This window comes from Cyanistes caeruleus, chromosome 13 (genome assembly GCF_971803275.1).
Source record: "Cyanistes caeruleus chromosome 13, bCyaCae1.hap1.1, whole genome shotgun sequence".
NCBI classification, from domain to species: Eukaryota; Metazoa; Chordata; class Aves; order Passeriformes; family Paridae; genus Cyanistes; species Cyanistes caeruleus.
Genome location: NC_141713.1, coordinates 1,201,041 through 1,220,753, shown reverse-complemented (window position 1 = coordinate 1,220,753; position 19,713 = coordinate 1,201,041). Strand labels below are relative to the sequence as shown.

Sequence of the window (19,713 nt, the reverse complement as noted above, 5' to 3'; positions counted from 1 at the left end):
TATTCTATTCTATTCTATTCTATTCCATTCCATTCCATTCCATTCCATTCCATTCCATTCCATTCCATTCCATTCCATTCCACGTATTTAGTGATGCCAGCACAAAAAAAGGATGGAATTTTAGAGACTCTGGTCCGAAGTTTGGGGTTTTTTGTTCAGTTTTGCTGAGACAGGAGAAAAGTTCCTTGGAATATTCCGTGGGCAGGGTTGGGATTTTGGATTTCCACAGGGAGAAAGCTGATAAAACACCTGAGATTTTATCATGTATTTTGAATTAAACACAGAATTAAACACAGAGCCTCCTCCAGCTGTATGGGAAGGGCCAGGAGGCAAAACCACCTTTGAATTCCTTTTGTCTGAGATCCAAAATCTTTTGGTTTTTTTCAGGGCTACCTGCCACCAACCAAAAACGGTGTGGAACCAAAGCGCCCCAGCCGACCCATCAACATTACCTCACTGGTCCGACTGTCCACCACGGTGCCCAACACCATCGTGGTGTCCTGGACTGCAGAGATCGGCAGGGTGAGTCCCTCCAGGCTCTCCTGGGAGCTCATCCCAGCTGGGAATCCCCAGGGATGGGCACAGAGCGTCGGTGTCCGGCCGGAGCTGCGCGGAGCTCCTGCGGATCCCGCCTGGGATCATCGCCGGGGGGAGAGATCCAGGCAGCTTCTCCTGGGGAGGATGGAGCAGGGAAACCTGGTGGATGGTTCAGCAAAAGACTGGGAAAATATGGAAATAATATGTATAATGTATAATATAAATAGATACATGTTTGTATAATTATAATATATAAAAATACAATAATATTCTTCTTCTTTCTATTCTTTTATTCTATTCTTCTATTCTATTCTATTCTATTCTATTCTATTCTATTCTATTCTATTCTATTCTATTCTATTCTTCTATTCTATTCTATTTCTATTTCTATTTCTATTATTCTATTCTATTCTATTCTATTCTATTTCTATTTCTATTTCTATTTCTATTTCTGTTATTCTATTCTATTCTATTCTATTCTGTTCTTCTATTCTATTTTATTCTAGTCTATTCTTCTATTCTATTTCTATTCCTATTCTATTATTCTATTCTATTTCTATTTCTATTTCTATTTCTATTCTATTCTTCTATTATTCTATTCTATTCTATTCTATTCTATTCTATTCTATCTTCTATATTATTATTTATATATTTATATTTGTATATCAATATAATATTAATTCCCAACTTCAGGGATTTCCAAAGCTCAGCTTGGGCTTTGGACCCTTGGGAGCTCTAGACACAAAACTGCCCAGCCCAACCCATTCCTTTGACTTTTTATAAAATCTCTCCTTATCCCCCACGTTTAAAACCTCACCTTTTTAGGTGAAAAACTCGCTGTCAAAACTGGGATAAATGAGAATTCCGGGAATTCCTGAGCCACTTCCAGCGCTGGCAGCAAAGCTGCTGGATGGGCACTGCTGCCTCTGCCCTCATCCTGTTTTTACAAGTGCCCAGAATTGTCCTGAGGTGAAACTTTGGCCAAGAATTTGTCAGCGTGGAAAAACGCTTACGCTCCGGTTGGGCACAATGGAAAACATGGGGATTTCGGGATGGATTTGTGATAGGCAGATGGAAAACATTGGGATTTTGGGATTTGTCATAGGCAGATAGAAAACAAACATTGGGATTTTGGGATGGATTTGTCATGAAGTGGGAAAACATCAGGATTTCAGGATTTGTCATAGGGAAGTAGAAAACATCGGGATTTCGGGATGGATTTGTGATAGGTGGATGGAAAACATTGGGATTTCAGGATGGATTTGTGATAGGCAGACAGAAAACATTGGGATTCCGGGATGGATTTGTTGAGGAGTGGAAAATATTGGGATTTTGGGATGGATTTGTGATAGGCAGACAGAAAACATTGGTATTTCGGGTTGGATTTGTCATGGAGTGGAAAACAATCAGTGGGTGATGAGATAAAGGCTGTCTGAGCGATTTTGGTAAAAAAGAAATAAAATCAAACCCTTTTTTTACCTAATAAGAGCTGCAGGTGTCAGAAGGAAGTTTAAAACCAGGGCTGAAGTGGATCCAGTGGATCCTGGATGTTGCTCTGAGGGATTCAGGATTCGGGATTTGGGGACAAGAAGCATCCCAGGTTTGAGTCAGTCCCTTGGGAAGCGGCTGCTCCCATGGGTGAATCAGTTCTAAAGAGAATTTTGGGTGATTTCTGGCAGAAATAATGGGCCAAAGTTGAGTAGGAGAGGCTTGGAGCACCCTGGGGCTGTGGGAGGTGTCCATGGCAGGGCTGGAATGGGATGAGCTTCAGGATCTTTTCAACCCAAAACATCCTGGAATTCCATAAAAAACAATCCTTCCTCATTTTTATTCTTTAGGACAAAATCCTTCCTCATTTTTATTCTTTAGGACAAAATCCTTCCTCATTTTTATTCTTTAGGACAAAATCCTTCCTTAATTTTATTCTTTAGGACAAAATCCTTCCTCATTTTTATTCTTTAGGACACAATCCTTCCTAATTTTATCGATGTTTTAGGACACAATTCTTCCCAATTTTATTTTTCAGGACACAATCCTTCCTAATTTTTTTGATTTTTTAGGACACAATCCTTTCTAAACTGATTCTTAATGACAAAATCCTTCCTAATTTGATTTTTTTAGGACACAATCCTTCCCAGTTTTATTCTTTAGGACACAATCCTTCCTAAATTGATTCTTCAGGACACAATCCATCCTAATTTTTTTTTATTTTTTTTTTAGAACAAAATCCTTCCTGAACTGATTCAAACCCATTCAGGGTTTCTCTGAACTTTTTGGTGTTTTCTGTGATGTTTTTGGTATTTTCTCTGATTTTTGGTGGTGTTTTCCAGAACTATTCCATGGCAGGGTACCTGGTGAAGCAGCTCTCCATCCTGCCCTGCAATCCCATAACTGTTCTGTGCTGCAGACAGGGTTTCTCTGATGGTTTTGGTGTTTTCCTGGTGGTTTTGTTGTTTTCCCTGATATTTTTGGTGTATTTCCTGCTGTTTTTGGTGGTTTTTCTGACTTTTTTTGGTGTTTTTGGTGTTGTTTCCCAGAACTATTCCATTCATCATACCTGGTGAAGCAGCTCTCCATCCTGCCCTGCAATCCCATAACTGTTCTGTGCTGCAGACAGGGTTTCTCTGATATTTTTGGTGTATTCCCTGCTGGTTTTGGTGGTTTTTCTGACATTTTGGGGTGTTTTTGGTGTTGTTTTCCAGAACTATTCCATGGCAGTGTACCTGGTGAAGCAGCTCTCCTCCACGGTGCTCCTGCAGCGGTTGCGGGCCAAGGGAATCCGGAACCCGGATCACTCCAGAGCTCTCAGTGAGTGCCTGCTGGGCTTTCCAGAAAGGGAAAACATCACTTTTGGGGAAGGGAAATGAAGATTTAGGACTGTGCTAACCAAGCTTTGCACTTCCCACATCCCTCTGGGAATCCCATAGGGGAGTTCTTTGTGTTCAGCTCCAATTCAAGGGCTCAGAGATCTTTGTTTGCTCCAGGAACTCTGGATCTGGGAGGGAAAAATTCAAGGGAATTCCTCCCAGCTCAGCCATCCTGGCTTTGTTTGGATGGCCCAGCTGTGGCTCTGCAGCCAGATGGGAATTGGGCACTGGAATCTCCCCCTGGATCCGGGAAGGAGCAGCTCCAGCTCCTTTTCTGTCTCTTGCACAGAGCTCTGAGCTCCTCTGAGAATTTGTTTCCTCTGATGAGTTGGTGACTTAAAAATCTGTGGCATAAAAACTCAACAAAACCAACTGTGGGTTTGGATTTTGGGGAAAGGGAGAAGATCCCAGCACCTGATCCATTAAAGAAATGAGTCCAGCATCCAGAGATTCTCTGGAATCTCCCCCTGGATCCGGGCAGGAGCAGCCCCAGGAGCCTTTTCTGTCCCTGGCACAGAGCTCCGAGCTCCTCTTGATGAACTGGTTGAAGTTTGTGGCATAAAAACTCCACCAAAACCAACTGTGGGTTTGGAATTTGGGGAGAGGGAGAAGATCCCAGAACCTGATCCATGGAAGATGACACCTGATCCCAGCCAGGTGGGAATTCAGCACTGGAATCTCCCCCTGGATCCAGGCAGGAGCAGCTCCAGGAGCCTTTTCTGTCCCTGGCACAGAGCTCCAAGCTCCTCTGATGAACTGGTGGAAGTTTGTGGCATAAAAACACCAACAAAACCAGCTGTGGGTTTGGATTTTGGGGAGAGCAGGAAAATCCCAGCTTTGTTTTGATCCATTTTTTGATCCATTTCTAAGAAATTAGTCCAGCAGCAAAAAAAATTATTTTGTGCTGGTGCAGTTTTGATGATTTAAGTGCATAAAAATCTTCATTTTTGCTGTCCCTGCCAGGGTGAGGATGAAGGTGCAGGAATAAAAATTGCGTGTAAAGGAATTAAAATAAACACATTTTTTAGGGGTTTTGAATTCAATGTTTACCAAACCATTTCTGACTGGATTTTATTTCTTTTCTCACTCAATTCATGTTGGAATTAACCTAAAATAGTTTTTTCTTCTTTCAAATCCCAGTTAAAGAGAAACTAACTGCTGATCCAGACAGCGAAATCGCCACAACCAGCTTGAGAGTGTCTCTTCTTTGTCCAGTAAGTTCATTAATAATAATAATAATAATAATTAAATCAATTATTTATAATAAATATATTTGTATTTGTTTTTAGATTTTATTTATTTTTATTTTATTTTTATATGATTTTTATATTATTTTACAGTATTTTACAGTATTTTTTATTTATTTTTGTATTATTTTATATATTTTAATATATTTTATATTATTTTAATATATCTCTATACTATTTTATATTATTTTATATTATTTTTATTTTATATTATTTATTATTTATTTATTTTATTGCCTATTTATTTATTAATTCAAATACATTAAAATAAAATTTATTTCTATATGGAATACATATTTAAATATATATTTATATGCTGTACATCATTATGTATTAATTTATATTATATATTTTTATCGAAATATGTTTATATGCTTTTTGATATTTGTATATTAAAATATATTTTAGATATAAATATATATAAATATATATAAATATATAAATATGAATTCATATATCTATAAAAAATAAATGGAAATACAAAACTAAATAAAAATAAATATAAATACATGTATATAAATAAATAAAAATAAATATAAATACATATATATATAAAATAAATATAAACACATATATATAAAAATAAATATAAATACATATATATATAAAATAAATATAAATACATATATATATGTATTATATATAAGGAAAAAGTGATTTTTGGGGTGATTTCAGCTCAGAGGGAATGGAACCTTCCTGCTGCTCACCCTGCAGGAGGTGCTGGCTCTGAGCAGAGCCTTTGTTTTGGCTTTGGGATAATTTTGGTGCCATCCTGTGGCCTCCTCCTGGCACTGCTCAGGCCACGGGGCTGGATCCCACTGGATTCCCAAAACTCCTGATTCCCAAAATTCCTGTGCCAAAATCTCTTCTCCCACCGCTGCCATCAGCCAGGGGCGCTCAGAAAATCCAAATATTTACCCAAACAAACACTTCAGACTCCTCCCCCTGAACCATTCCCCAGGAATTCTTCCCTTGCCTTTTCCTGGGGTGAAATTCCTGGTTTTGGGATTTTCCCCACCCTCTGCCGCCAGTTCCCGCCTTTGGTGCCACGGTTTTGATTTCAGATTGAGATCCCGTTCCTTTCCCTGCCTGCTCTCCTTTCAGTGCCCTGGCACTTGGATCAGAATGAAGAATAATTCCATTTGTAGTTCCAGTTTTGGTACAGGAACCAATTCTTCAGCTTCCTCCATCAAACAGAACTCCAAAAAAAAAAGATTTTTATTCACTTTTACACCATTTCGAACCTACAGGAACCCAAAATTCAGATTTCTCCCAATTCTTTCCGCAGAAAACCCAACCTAACTCTTGCCAGAAAATCCCTGGTGGTGAATTTAACCCCAAAAACATAAAATCCTGATTTTTTTTGTAACTTTCCCAGCTGGGCAAGATGCGTCTGACCATCCCGTGCCGGGCGCTGACGTGCTCACACCTGCAGTGCTTCGATGCCACGCTGTACATCCAGATGAACGAGAAGAAACCCACCTGGGTGTGCCCCGTGTGTGACAAGAAAGCTCCCTACGAGCACCTCATCATCGATGGGTGGGCAAATATATAAATATGAATATATAAATATAAATATATAAATTAATGTAGAAATAAATATAAATATAAAAATATAAATATAAATTTTTTTTAAAAAAAAAACCTCTTTTTTTTTTTAATCCCTTCTTCTGGGCAGGTTGTTCATGGAGATCCTGAAATTCTGCACGGATTGTGACGAGATCCAGTTCAAGGAGGACGGATCCTGGGCTCCCATGAGGAGCAAGAAGGAAGTGCAGGAAGTGACGGCGTCCTACAACGGCGTTGACGGTGAGCGGCGGCTCCTTCACCTCCCCAAACGCTCATTTCCATCTCCTTTATCCCTTCCCGACATCCCAACCATGTTAATTGTTTAATGTTCAAATTCCCGACATCCCAAGGTTGTTTTTTACCTGGGAATGGGATTTTCCAGGCTCTGAGCCAATCCCCAACGCTCATTTCCATCTCCCTTTATCCCTTCCCTCCATCCCGAGTTCTTCCATTGCGTAACGCTCCAATTCCCGCCGAATTCCCGCGGTTTGTTTTCCCTGGGAATGGGGTGATTTCCCGGGCTCTGAGGGCTGTTGTTGCGTGCAGGGTGCCTCGGCTCCTCCCTGGAGCACCAGGTGTCGTCGCAGCAGCAATCCCACCGGAACAAGAAGGTGGAGGTGATCGACCTGACCATCGACAGCTCCTCGGACGAGGAGGAGGAGGAGCCCTCGGCCAAGAGGAGCTGTCCCTCCATATCCCCGGCGTCTCCCATCAACAGCAAGGGGTGAGAGCGGAGCCCAAACCCCAAATCCCAAATTCCAGACAGAGCCAGCTCTGGGATGTTAACCAAATCCCAAATTCCAGACTGAGCCGGCTCTGGGAGGTTCCCCAAAACCCAAATTCCAGACTAAGCCAGCTCTCCCTAAATCCCATATCCCAAATTTCAGACTGAGCAGGCTCTGGGAGGTTCCTTAAATCCCAGATTCCAGACTAAGCCAGCTCTCCCTAAATCCCATATCCCAAATTCCAGACTGAGCTGAGGTTCCCTAAATCCCAAATTCTGAATTCCAGACTGAGCCGGTTCTGGGAGGTTCCAGATCCCAAATCCCAGAGTGATCCCTGTGGTGTCACCCAGATCCTGCAGGATCACACAATTCCCATGGGATTTTGGGTTCATTATTCCTTCAGGATTGTCTCATCCCTGTTGGCAAGAGCTGTCCCACATCCCCATTTCCTGGCAGCTCCCGGGAATTCCCTAAATCCCAGCTCTCTGGTGCTGCCTTTCCTGCTGGAATGTCATGAGGAGAAACCCTGGGGATTCCCCCAAGAATTTTGGGATTTTGAGCTGAAATTCCATTTACAAAGAAGCAATCCCCGATGGGACAGCAATAAAACAAATAAATACAATAAATAAATAAAATCAAATCCATGGATTTTATAGATTTTAGGCATTTTATGTATTTTGCGTATTTTACGTATTTTGCATATTTCACGTACTTGGCGTATTTCACGTACTTGGCGCATTTTACGTACTTCACGTATTTTACGTATTTTACGTATTTTACATATTTTATTAATATGAATTATGTAAAATATTTTATTAATTTTTATACATATCTAACGAGTTTTTATTTTTTTTTCTCCCTCCCCCTTTTCCCAGCATTTTAAATTTACCCCACCAAGCTTCTCCCGTGTCGAGAACCCCGAGCCTTCCCGCCGTGGACACCAGCTACATCAACTCCTCGCTGATCCAGGACTACAGGCACCCATTCCACATGACACCCATGCCTTACGACCTGCAGGGTGAGTTCTGAGCAGCCCCCCCAGCACAAAAAATAATTTTAAAAAATCGAGATAATTAGCTTTAAATCTCTGCTGAACAGAATTTGAAGTTTCAGCAGCATTTGGTTGGTTTTGTTTTGAAAGAAGTGAAAAAAAACCTGAGAAACAGAAATTCTCTTCTGTTTGGAAAAGCTGAATTTTAGGTTTTTTTGTCTCTCAGCAGGTTTGGATTTCTTCCCTTTCCTGTCAGGTGACAATCAGGTAAGTCAGGGAGAATGAAATCCTGTGGGAAACACTTTTCCGAGCGGGATTTGGGATTTGAACGTGGGAGTGGGATCAGGCACAGCAAAAAGAAACCTTTTGGGGAGCCAGGGGTTAAACTTGGTGCAGTTTGATCCCTTTTCCTCCAAAAAAAATGGAGCTGGGATGTCTCCCTGGCCTTTCTGCTTTCCCAGAGAGGGAACTTGCACCAAAATGGCACCAAAATGACACCAAAAGTGCACAAAAATTGCACCAAAATGGCACCAAGATTGCACCAAAATTGCATGGAAAGTGGAGGGATGCTTTGATATCTCCATGGAGAGCAGAGCCCGCCCTGTGGAATTTGGGTCCAGGCCTGGGACAGCCTGGATGTTCAGTCCTGCTGGGAGGAAAGGCTGAGAGCAGAGTTCCTCCCCAGGGAGGTGCTGCTGAAATGGATTTGGGATTGCTCCAGCCCTAAATGCGTTTTCCCAGGATTCTGCAGGGATCAGCACAGTCCCACCTGCCAGCTCTGCCTCACCCTCATTTCTGGGGGCTGCAACTTGGATTTGGGGCAATTTTTCCCCCTTTTCCTGGTTTGGGGCTCTCTGATCCCATTCCTACTTGTCATTTTCCTGATTTGGGTGTTGTGGTCCCATTCCTATTTGCCTTTTCCTGGTCTGGGGCTCTCTAATCCCTTTCCTATTTGCCCTTTTCCTGATTTGATTTCTCCGATCCCATTCCTGCTTGCCCTTTCCCTGGGTTGATTTCTCCGATCCCATTCCTGCTTGCCTTTTCCCTGGTTTGATTTCTCTGATCCCATTCCTGCTTGCCTTTTCCTGGTATGGGCTCTGATCCCATTCCTATTTGCCTTTTCCTGGTTTGATTTCTCTGATCCCATTCTTATTTTCACTTTCCCTGGTTTGATTTCTCCGATCCCATTCCTGTTTGCCTTCTCCTGGTTTGATTTCTGATCCCATTCCTATTTGCCTTTCCCTGGTTTGATTTCTGATCCCATTCCTATTTGCCTTCTCCTGGTTTGATTTCTCTGATCCCATTCCTATTTGCCTTCTCCTGATCTGGGACTCTGACCCCATTCCCACCCTTCTATTTCTAACCCCAGCATTCCCAATTCCTCCCATCTTCAAACCCAAATCCTAAAACCCCATTTCCCCTCCCATAAAACCCAGAACTCCCCCCCTAAAAACCTCCACCTCAACAAAACCCTTTCATTTCCATCTCCTCCAATCCTCAATTCCCGGCCGTTCTTCCCCGCCAGCATTACAACACCTCCCTCCTCGCCGCCGCCGCCGCCGCCGTCTCCGCCTCCGACGACCAGGAACTTTTACACTCCCGCTTTTTTCCCTACACCTCATCCCAAATGTTCCTGGACCAGCTGAACGCGGGGGGAAGCGGCTCCCTGCCGGCCACCAACGGCAGCAGCAGCGGCAGCAACAGCAGCCTGGTGTCCTCCAACAGCCTCCGGGAGAACCACGGCCACGCCGTGGCCGGCAGGAGCGCCACGGACACGGCCTCCATCTTCGGTATCATACCAGATATTATCTCCTTGGACTGATTCTTATTCTTATTTTTTTTTTTTTTTTTTTTTTTTTTTGGGTGGGGAGGGTTTTAGGGACAGAGGAAATCTTCGTGCTCCGGTTTTCCTTTCTGTTCAGAGCAAAGAAAAAAAAAAGAAAAAAAAAAAAATTAAGATAAGGTGGTTTTTGGCTTTTTTTTTTTGGTTTGGTTTTTTTTTTCCTTTTTTTTTTTTAAAAAGGGGAAAAAAAAATAATTTACATGTACAGAGAACGACGGAGAAAAAAAAAAGTCTATTTTCAGTTTTACTTTTGTATATAAACCTAAGATGGCCTCGCTGGTAAAAATAAGAAAAAAAAAAAAAAGACAAAAGAGAAAAAAAAAAAATGTAAGAAAAACAAGGAGCTTCAGTTCATTTTTATGGATGCTGAAGATTTTACACCTGTGCATTTGTCACGTGAGTTTCTTTCCTTTCCTTTATTTTTTTTCCCCCCTTCACTTCGGACACCGATGGCATTATTTTCAGTTAAAGAAACGGGAGAGGAGCTGAACTTGGAAAAGTTCAAGCTTGGGGAGAGGGTTTTTTTTTTTTAAATCTCCTCTCAGAGACATTTCCCTCTGCTGCTGGAATCCAATCCCCCCCCCAAATCCCATATTTCACACAGATTTTCTTAATTCTGGCAGCGGAGCAGCCCCTGCTCTGTCTGCAGCCCAGAGCCTTTCAGGAGCGGGGTTGGATTTTTGGGAATTGATTTTATTTTTATTTTTTTTTGGCATTTCTGGTTCCGTGTGCCACTCTATCCAGGCAAATTCTCCTTTTGAATTCCATGCTTCAGTCAGGAACGCTGCAGATTGATCCAGGGAATGACACACGAAGCTCAGCGGGAGGTTTAGGTTGGATTTTAGGGAAGATTCTTCCTCCGGAGGCTGTGGGGCCCTGCCCAGACTTCCCGGGGAATTCCGGCATTCCCAAGGCTGCCGGAGCTCCAGGAATGTTTGGACAACGCTCCCAGGGATGCCCAGGCTGGGATTTTGAGATGCTTTTTAGAAGGACTTTGATCCTCGTGGGTCCCTCCCAACTCAGAATATTCCACACTGCTGGGATTCCGTCATTCCCGAGGGCCCGGCTCCATCAGATCCCAGCTGAGGAATGAGCTTTGGGACAAGAAGTTCCATTTTTTATGGGGTGGAGCCCCAAATCAACATCAGATCCCAGTGAGGAATGAGCTTTGGGACAAGAAGTTCCATTTTTTATGGGGTGGAGCCCCAAATCAACATCAGATCCCAGTGAGGAATGAGCTTTGGGACGAGAAGTTCCATTTTTTATGGGGTGGAGCCCCAAATCCCAGCTGAGAAATGACTTGGGGCAGAAAATGTTCCGTTTCTGTGAAGGGAAGCCCCAAATCAACATCAGATCCCAGTCAAGAATGGTTTTGTGGGACAAGAAGTTCCATTTCTGTGGAGCCTCAAATCAACATCGTCAACATCAGATCCTAGTGAAGAATGGCTTGAGGGACAAGAAGTTCCATTTTTCTGGAGCTCCAAATCAACATCAAACCCCAGCTGAGGAATGAGTTTTGGGATGAGAAGTTCCATTTTTGTGGGGTGGAGCCCCAAATCCCATCTGAGGAATGACTTGAGAGACAAGAAGTTCTATTTTTGTGGAGCCCCAAATCAACATCAAATCCCAGTGAGGAACAACTTGGGGCACAAAATATTCCATTTTTCTGGAGCCCAAATCAACATCAGATCCCAGCTGAGGAATGAGTTTTGGAACAAAAAATGTCATTTTTGTGGGGTGGAGCCCCAAATCCCAGCTGAGGAATGAATTTTGGGACAAGAATTCCCATTTTTCTGGAGCCCAAATCAACATCAGATCCCAGTGAGGAACAGCTTGTGACACAAAATACTCCATTTTTCTGGAGCCCCAGCTGGAAGCACGGCTTGGCTTGGAAAGTTTTATCCCTCCAAACTCGGATCCCGCTCCGCCAGCCTCCGCTCTTCCCGGAAAATTCCGGAGCATGCCTCAGTGTTTCCTCGTGGAGCCGCTCGTGTTTTTTGCCTCCAAACCACCTCGGCCTGGCTGGAAAAAGCTGATTTTAGTGCCGTAGCCGCAGTTTGTGCTTGCAGGTGAAGCTCACCCCGCCGATATTCCCGAATTCCCGGATTATTCCTCCCTATCCAGCTCTTTTAGGGCTGGCGGCTTTCAAAATTCGCTTTTTCTTTCGGAATTTTTTGGAGTTTTTTTTGGGTTTTCGGCCGTTATTTTAATTCCTTTCTCGGTTATTTTTTTTTTCCGTTATTTTTTAAGCATGACATAGGAAAATCGTGATTTTTAATTTTTTTGGTGGGGTTCTTTGGGCTGATCCATCTTAAGGAGTGGAATGTGTAAATAGCTGGAACGCAGAATTTTTATTTTTTTTTTTTTTTTCCTTTCATTTTTCAGGAAATTCTTTTAAAATTCAGAGAAAAAAGGGGAGGGAAGGAATCGATTCTCTCGTGTCCCAAAGTCAGAGAGAGAGAGAGAGAGAGAGAGAGAAAATAAATGTTTCCTCTGGTGTAAAAAATATTTTTATAACAGGTTGAAAGTGCAGGTAAACGAGTTTATCAGGAAAAAAAAAAGAGAGTTAAGGAATACTAAAATTAGCAGATTTCTTGTCTGATTTTTTTTTTCTTTTTCCTTTTTCTTTTTCACATCCCAGAAATAAAAACCTATCGATTGCAAATAGTCGCTTCAAGCATCGACAAAGGGCCACCTTTTTTTTTTGCCTACGAAGTCAAAAAATTCATAATAAATTGATTTTAAAAAAAACAACAAAAAAAGGAAAAAAAAAGGAAAAAAAAAGGAAAAAATTTTAAAAAAAAGACAAAAAAAAAGCAAAAAAAAAAATTATAAACCTTTAATCCAAGTAGCATTAGGTAATTGCTGTCTGATCAGTCGTATTTGAAAAGGTTTCACACCATAACGTGGCATCAAAAAATGGTTTTTAAGTGTTTTTACAGCATCCCTTCCTCCGCCACTTAAATAGCTGAATTTTGGGAAAAAAAAAAAAAAACCGACAAAAAAAGACAAAAAATACAAAACAACAACAACAAAAAAAAACAACAAAAAAAAGGAAAACTGTTGGTGTTTATATGTATATGTGTGTGTATATATGTATTTATAGATCCGTGTGCGTGAGTTCCAGGTGAGTTTCCATAGGTTTTTTGGGGTTTTTGGGTTTTTTTTTCGTTTGTTTGTTTGTTTTTTTTCCCCCCTCCCCTATGCATGTTGTATTTCATACATATCTGGCTGATATATATTCTATTTCACCCCTTACACCGATTTTATAATTTATTAAATGTCAGTTGGAAAAAAGAAAAAAAAAAAACCCATAAAAAACGGAAGGAAACGAGAAAAAAAACAACAAAAAAACAAAAAAAACCAACAAAACTGACCCAAAAAAAAAGGAAAAAAAAAAGAAATAAAAGGATAGAAAATGGGAAAGAGTTATTTTTGAAACGGTCTCATTTGGAAGTGATTCGAGCTCCTCATCCCTGCTCCAGGGGGAGATTTTTATTATTTTTCATGGATAAAGGTGGATTTTTCTGGAATTGGGGGTGTGGTTTTTCCCGGAGCCAGCAGGAATTTGGGATTGCTTTTCCCGTTTTTCCGTGGGTTCTGTTAAGGGTGGCCTCAAGGGCAGCGGGGTCAAATCCCCGTTAATCCCGTGGAAAATGGAATTGTGGGAATCCTGGGATGAAGCACTCTGGGAATGGCAGCTGGGCCTGGTGTTCCCATTCCCTGGGATTCCACTGGGAAAGATCCGGGATCAAATCCCCGTTAATCCCATGGAAAATGGAACGTGGAGGTGTTGGAATCCGAGGATTTGGCACTCCCAAACTCCCAGTTCCCAAACTGTCAATTCCCAAACTCTCAGTTCCCAAATTCCCATACTCCCAAGCTCAGGTCCCAAATTCCCAAACTCAATTCCCAAATTCTCGAACTCCCAGATTCCTGAACTCCCAAACACAATTCCCAAACTCTTGAACTCCCAAACTCGGCTCCCAAACACCCAAACTCCCAAATTGCCAAATTCCCAAATTCCTGGATTCCCAAACTCCCGAATTCCCAAATTCCCAATTCCCAAACTCCGGCTCTGGGTGTCTCCGGCTCTCCAGGGGTGGCATCCTTGGGATTGCGGCCGGGATTGGCCCCAGAGGGGGGCGGGGCACCCAGAGGGGGGCGGGGCACCCAGAGGGGGGCGGGGCACCCAGAGAGGGGCGGGGTCATCCTCCCATCCCACATTCCATGAGGACAATCCCTGTTTTCCCCTCCCTCGCAGGGACTCCAGTTTGGGTTCGGAAGGTTGGGATTTGCTTGGATTTGGGGGTGGTTTTTCATTCCCGGTTTTTTCCCGGGTGGAGGCCTCGGAGCTGCTCCGCAGGGACGGGAGAACAGCGGAATCCTGGGATAATCCAGCTTGGAAAGGAGCTGAAATCCCGTCTCATTCCATGGGCAGCGACACCTCCCACCATCCCAGGCTGCTCCAAACCCAATCCAAGCTGGCCTCGGACATTCCGGGATAGAGGGGCAGCCACAGGGAATTCTCTGGAAATTCCATCCCAGCCCCTCCCCGCCGGGAATTCCTTCCCAATCCCTCGGATCTGCTGTGGCTTTCGGAGCCAAGAGGAGATTCCGGATTTAAGGGTGGAGGGAGAGGCTCCTGGAGCAGAATTTATGGGAATACGGGATTTTCCCAGTCGCCATCCCTGTGGAATTCCAGAGCTGAATCCAGGGAAAAGCTGCCTGAAATTCCAGCCACCCTTTGGTGGGCCTGGAGAGATCCAGGTGGGAAAAAACCAGGATCAGGCTGGAGCTGGGAGTTTCCTCCTGGTGTGGAAAATGGGAATTTCCTGGTGTGGAAAACGGGAATTTCATGCTATGGAAAATGGGAATTTCCTGGTGTGGAAAATGGGAATTTCGTGCTATGGAAAATGGGAATTTCATGCTATGGAAAATGGGAATTTCTTGGTGTGGAAAAGGGGGAATTTCCCCAAGGAAGTTTTTCCCGCTGTGGAAAACGGGAATTTTCCTGGCCCTGTTTTCCCTGCTATGAAAAATGGGAATTTTCCTGTTTTTTCCCCATTTTTCCTTTGCGGAGACCCCAAAGAGCTCCGACTTCCCAACCCCGACTTCGAAACCCTTCCAGAAATTCCAGAAATCACTCTTTTTTAAGGAATTTAGAAGAAGAAATCATCTTGGAAAGATTTCAGGAACCACTCGGAATTTCAGGAATCCTTTCAGAAACGGTTTCCCGGAGCCGCGCTCGCGTCGTCGCGCTCCGTTCGATTCCATCCCACCACGTTTTCCCGGGAATCGCGGCCGATCCCATGGGATGTGAAGGCAAAAGCAGGTTTTGGAAGGCAGCCGGCGGAGGGGGAGATAAAACGGAAATGGAATAATTTTTAAGGAATCTCCCGGGATTTCAGTAGTCGGCTGGAGGGAGGCAGAGGAGACGCACAAATTCCTCGTATCTGATGGTTCCGTTCGGGCCGGCCGGGGCGTCCTTCAGCAGCTCATCCACTGGGAAAAAATGGGAAAAAATGGGGAAAAAGGGGAAAAATGGGGAAAATGGGGAAAAAATGGGAAAACAAGGGGAAAAAAGGGAAAAAAATGGGGAAAAACAGGAAAAAAAGGGGAAAAATGGGGGAAAAACAAATGGGGAGGGGAGGAGAGGGGAGAGGAGAGGTTTGGAGAGAAGAGAGGAGAGGGGAGAGGAGAGGAGAGGAGAGGAGAGGAGAGGAGAGGAGAGGAGAGGAGAGGAGAGGAGAGGAGAGGAGAGGAGAGGAGAGAAGAGAAGAGAAAAGAAGAGAAAAGAAGAGAAAAGAAGAGAAAAGAAGAGAAAAGAAAAGAGATAGAAAAGAATAGGGATGGGATGGGATGGGATGGGAAGGGAAGGGAAGGGAAGGGAAGGGAAGGGAAGGGAAGGGAAGGGAAGGGAAGGGAAGGGAAGGGAAGGGAAGGGAAGGGAAGGGAAGGGAAGGGAAGGGAAGGGAAGGGAAGGGAAGGGAAGGGAAGGGAAGGGAAGGAAAGGAAAGGAAAGGAAAGGAAAGGAAAGGAAAGGAAAGGAAAGGAAAGGAAAGGAAAGGAAAGGAAAGGAAAGGAAAGGAAAGGAAAGGAAAGGAAAGGAAAGGAAAGGAAAGGAAAGGAAAGGAAAGGAAAGGAAAGGAAAGGAATCCCTGTGGGATTTGGGATACCTTCCTCCTCGGAGAGCTTCTCTCCCAGCCGGGTGAGCTTGGCGCGCAGCTCGGGCGCGGCGATCACTCCCCTCCTCTGCCGGTCCAGCATGGCCAGCGCCCGCAGGATCTCCTGCTCGGGCTCCTCCTGCTTCATCTGCCGGTACATGATGGTCAGGAAGGTGGAGAAGTCCAGCTCAGCGTTCCTGTCTGGAAAAGGACGGGCAGATCCTTCGGGAACGGCTGGGGGCCGGATCCAGGATGGAGCTTCCCCTCCTCCTCCCCCAGTTCCCTTTCCTGGGGTTCCTTTCCCCTTTCCTGGGGTTATTTTACCTTTCCTGAGGTTCTTCTCCCTTTCCTGAGGTTCCTTTTCCCTTTCCTGGGGTTTCTTCTCCCTCTCCTGGGATTTTTCTCCCTTTTCTGGAGTTCTTTTTCCCTTTATGTTTTTTTTTTCCTCCCTTTCCTGGGGTTCTTTTATTATTCCTGGATTCTTCTCTCTTTCCTGGGATTATTTTCCTTTTTCTGGGGTTTCTTCTCCCTTCTCTGAGGTTTCTTTTCCTTTTCCTGGGGTTATTTTACCTTTTCTGGGGTTCTTCTCCCTTCTCTGAGGTTTCTTTTCCCTTTCCTGGGGTTATTTTCCCTTTTCTGAGGTACTTTTCCATTTCCAGAAGTTATTTTACCTTTCCTGGGGTTCTTTTCCTATTCCTGGGATTCTTCTCTCTTTCCTGGGATTATTTTCCTTTTTTTGGGGTTTCTTCTCCCTTCTCTGAGGTTTCTTTTCCCTTTCCTGTTCTTTTTTTTTCTCCCTTTCCTGGAATTCTCCCTCCCTTGGATTTTTTCCCCCTTTCCTGGGGTTTCTCCTCATTTTCCCGGGATTTCCCTGTCCCCACTGGGCTTTTCCCCCTAAAACCCCGTTTACAACTGCCTCAAATCCCAACCTGGATCTTGAATTTTTAATCCTCCCCGCGGCCGATCTCACAATTCCTTGGCTTTTGTGCTTTATTTTTCCTACAGATCTGGGGCTGAACGTCCCCCTGCGCTCTTCCCCCTCTGCTGCTCGGCCTGGACACTCTCCCACCCTCCAAATCCACATTCACATCTTTAATCCTGCTTTTTTTCCTCGTATTTTTGGGGATTTTAACAGCACTTTTTAATCCTCGGGCTGGATTTAACACATCCCAACAGCTCCTTCCCTCCTGGCACAGAAAAATCGGGATTTTTTCCCCAGGAATTTCCCGTTTTTTGGTGTCTCACCGATCTTGTGCAGCTGCAGGTGTCTCTGCACCTCTCCCGGAGTGGGGCTGGCTCCCAGGCACCGCATCACCGCCAGCAGCTCCGAGCCCCTGATCTTCCCTTTTTGCTTCTTGTCGTACAGGGAAAAACATTCCTTGAACTCTAATTAAAAACCAGAGCTGGCTGAGGCCCCCAGGGATCCCTGGAAGAATTCCAGCCGGGATCTCGTGTCGCCTTTCCAGGAGGGGGATGGGCGCGGGGGGGGGGGGGGATTGAGGGTAATTAAAACCCCGAGCGGCGCTAATTGGGGCCCTCCAGCCCGAAAAGGGCTCGGATCCCGGGGATTTGGGATGAAAACGCTTTTCCTGCCCTGCTGGGGTGGGACAGGGACAGAGGGGGATGAGGGAAGGGCTGAGGGATGGAGGGGGAGGGCGCCAGGAGGTTTTGGGGGTGGGAGAGTTTGGGGTGGAGGATTTTGGGGTGGAGATTTTGGGGGTGGGAGATTTTGGGGTGGAGGATTTGGGGCTGGAAGATTTGGAGGTGGGAGATGCTGGAAGTGGGACATTTTGGAGTTGGGAGATTTTGGGGGTGGGAGATGCTGGAGGTGGATTTTGGAGGTGGAGGATTTTGGAGATGTGGGATTTTTGGGGTGGAGGATTTGGGGGTGGGAGATGCTGGAGGCGGATTTTGGAGGTGGAGGATTTTGGAGATGTGGGATTTTTGGGGTGGAGGATTTTGGGGTGGGAGATGCTGGAGGTGGATTTTGGAGGTGGAGGATTTTGGAGATGTGGGATTTTTGGGGTGGAGGATTTTGGGGTGGGAGATGCTGGAGGCGGAGATTGTGGAGGTGGGAGAGTTTGGGGTGGATGATTTTGGAGATGGAGGATTTTGGAGACGGGACATCTTGGAGGTGGAGATTTTGGGGATGGAAGATTTTGGAGCTGGGGCGATTTTGGAGCTGGGAGATTTTGGAGGTGGAAGATCTTGGAGTGGGACATTTTGGAGGAGGAGGACCTCGAGTTCTCCCCACCTCGCTCCCTCTCCCACGCCGCCATCCCGCCGCATTCCCGCTTTTCCAGCAGCAAATCCCGGCTCGCTGCTGGCCCGGATCCGACCCGGAGCTCTCACCGCCCCTTCCCGGCCCGCTCCCGATCCCGGGGGTACCCGGGGGGTTCCGGGGGTGCCCGGGGGGTTCCGGGGGTGCCCGGGAGTGTCCTGGGGGTGTCCCGGGGTGTCCCGAGGGTGGCCGGGAGTGTCCCGGGGGGTATCCGGGAATGTCCCGGGGGTGTCCCGGGGGTACCCGGGGATGTCCCGGAGTGTCCTGGGGGTACCCGGGGATGTCCCGGGGGTGTCCAGGAGTGTCCCGGGGGTGTCCCGGGGGTATCCGTGGTCCCCCCTGGCCCGGCCGCCTCCTCCTCCTCCCCTCTCCAATCCGCGCTGATCAGATTTACAGTAATATTATATTAATATAACTATACTCTTATTAATACTCTTATTAATACCCTTATCAATACCCTTATTAATACCCTTATTAATACCCTTATCAATACTCTTATCAATACCCTTATAAATACTCTTATTAATACCCTTATCAATACCCTTATCAATACTCTTATTAATACCCTTAGCAATACCCTTATCAATACTCTTATTAATACTCTTATTAATACTCTTATTAATACCCTTATTAATACCCTTATCAATACCCTTATCAATACTCTTATTCCTGCTTCCTTCGGCCATTCCCGGAGCGATCCCAGCGCCGGGATTGGCTCGCGATGGGAATTTGGATCCCCTGCCCCGCCTCCTTCCTCCTCCTCCTCCTCCGGAACCGGCACCGGGACCGGCACCGGCACCGGGAATTTCTGCTGTTCCCGGCGGGATTTGGGTTTTTGGATCAGGGAATTTGCGGAGATTTTTCCCCGTTTTCCCAGATCCCGGCAGAGCCACAACAAACCCAGACCGCGACTTGGCGGAGGGAAAATAATCATTTTTTCTAGAAAGGTCATTTTAATCCCGCTAATTAACCCCGAGCGGAACAAAGCCGAACCTACCGTGAATTTGATCCTGCGACAGAAACTTCGCCTGGAGCAGGGAGGGAGAGAGAAAAAAAAGAGAGAAAAAGGGGGGGAAAAACTCAAAAATAGCTTTAAAATGAGGTTTGGGAGGCGCGCAGAGCGCGAGCAGCCGCACTCACCATGGTTTTGGGGAGGATTTTTGGGATTTGAGGTTCCCGGCAGGAGCGGAGGCCGCTCGGGGTTTGCTCAGGGCTGAAGTCCCCGGGTGAGGCTGTAATAAAATCCCGCTGCTATGGATACGGCTCAGCCCGGCCCCGCCTGCTCCCGGGGAAAAAAAAAGGGGATTTTCCAAAGCTCGGGAGTGGGAAAGATCGAGCTGTGACCTCCTTAGAGCTGGGAGAGCTCAGGATCCGGGCTCGAGTTTTGGAATTCCAAACAAATCTGTTTGTCGTTGGGAAAAAATCGAGGTTTTTTTAAATTGTTTAATTGTTTAGTTTGAATTTTTTTTAATTTTGTAGAGATTTT

At 45.1% G+C, this 19,713-nt stretch overlaps 2 protein-coding genes across 3 annotated transcripts in view; one reads left to right on the top strand and one right to left on the bottom strand.

Moving 5' to 3' along the window:
- PIAS1 (protein inhibitor of activated STAT 1) overlaps positions 1–9,898 on the top strand; it is a 47,844-nt gene extending 37,946 nt beyond the window's left edge. The window contains exons 6-14 of one of the 2 annotated variants that reach the window (XM_086848708.1): positions 388–522; positions 3,240–3,345; positions 4,545–4,618; positions 6,030–6,190; positions 6,330–6,460; positions 6,767–6,944; positions 7,821–7,963; positions 8,166–8,203; positions 9,462–9,898. In XM_086848708.1, coding sequence (XP_086704834.1) covers positions 388–522; positions 3,240–3,345; positions 4,545–4,618; positions 6,030–6,190; positions 6,330–6,460; positions 6,767–6,944; positions 7,821–7,963; positions 8,166–8,203; positions 9,462–9,758 — 1,263 coding nt within the window. In that variant the 3' untranslated portion in view covers positions 9,759–9,898. Of the gene's footprint in view, positions 1–387; positions 523–3,239; positions 3,346–4,544; positions 4,619–6,029; positions 6,191–6,329; positions 6,461–6,766; positions 6,945–7,820; positions 7,964–8,162; positions 8,204–9,461 lie in introns of both variants that reach the window. The other variant, XM_086848707.1, reaches the window with a different exon arrangement.
- Positions 9,899–12,266: 2,368 nt separating this feature from the next.
- CALML4 (calmodulin like 4) lies at positions 12,267–19,457 on the bottom strand. Its single transcript, XM_086848709.1, has 5 exons — positions 19,368–19,457; positions 19,225–19,255; positions 17,192–17,332; positions 15,959–16,147; positions 12,267–15,284 (listed from the first exon to the last, which is right to left on the bottom strand). The coding sequence occupies exons 1-5, from the start codon at positions 19,368–19,370 to the stop codon at positions 15,187–15,189; spliced, it is 462 nt and encodes a 153-aa protein (XP_086704835.1). The 5' UTR covers positions 19,371–19,457; the 3' UTR covers positions 12,267–15,186.
- Positions 19,458–19,713: the final 256 nt, after the last annotated feature.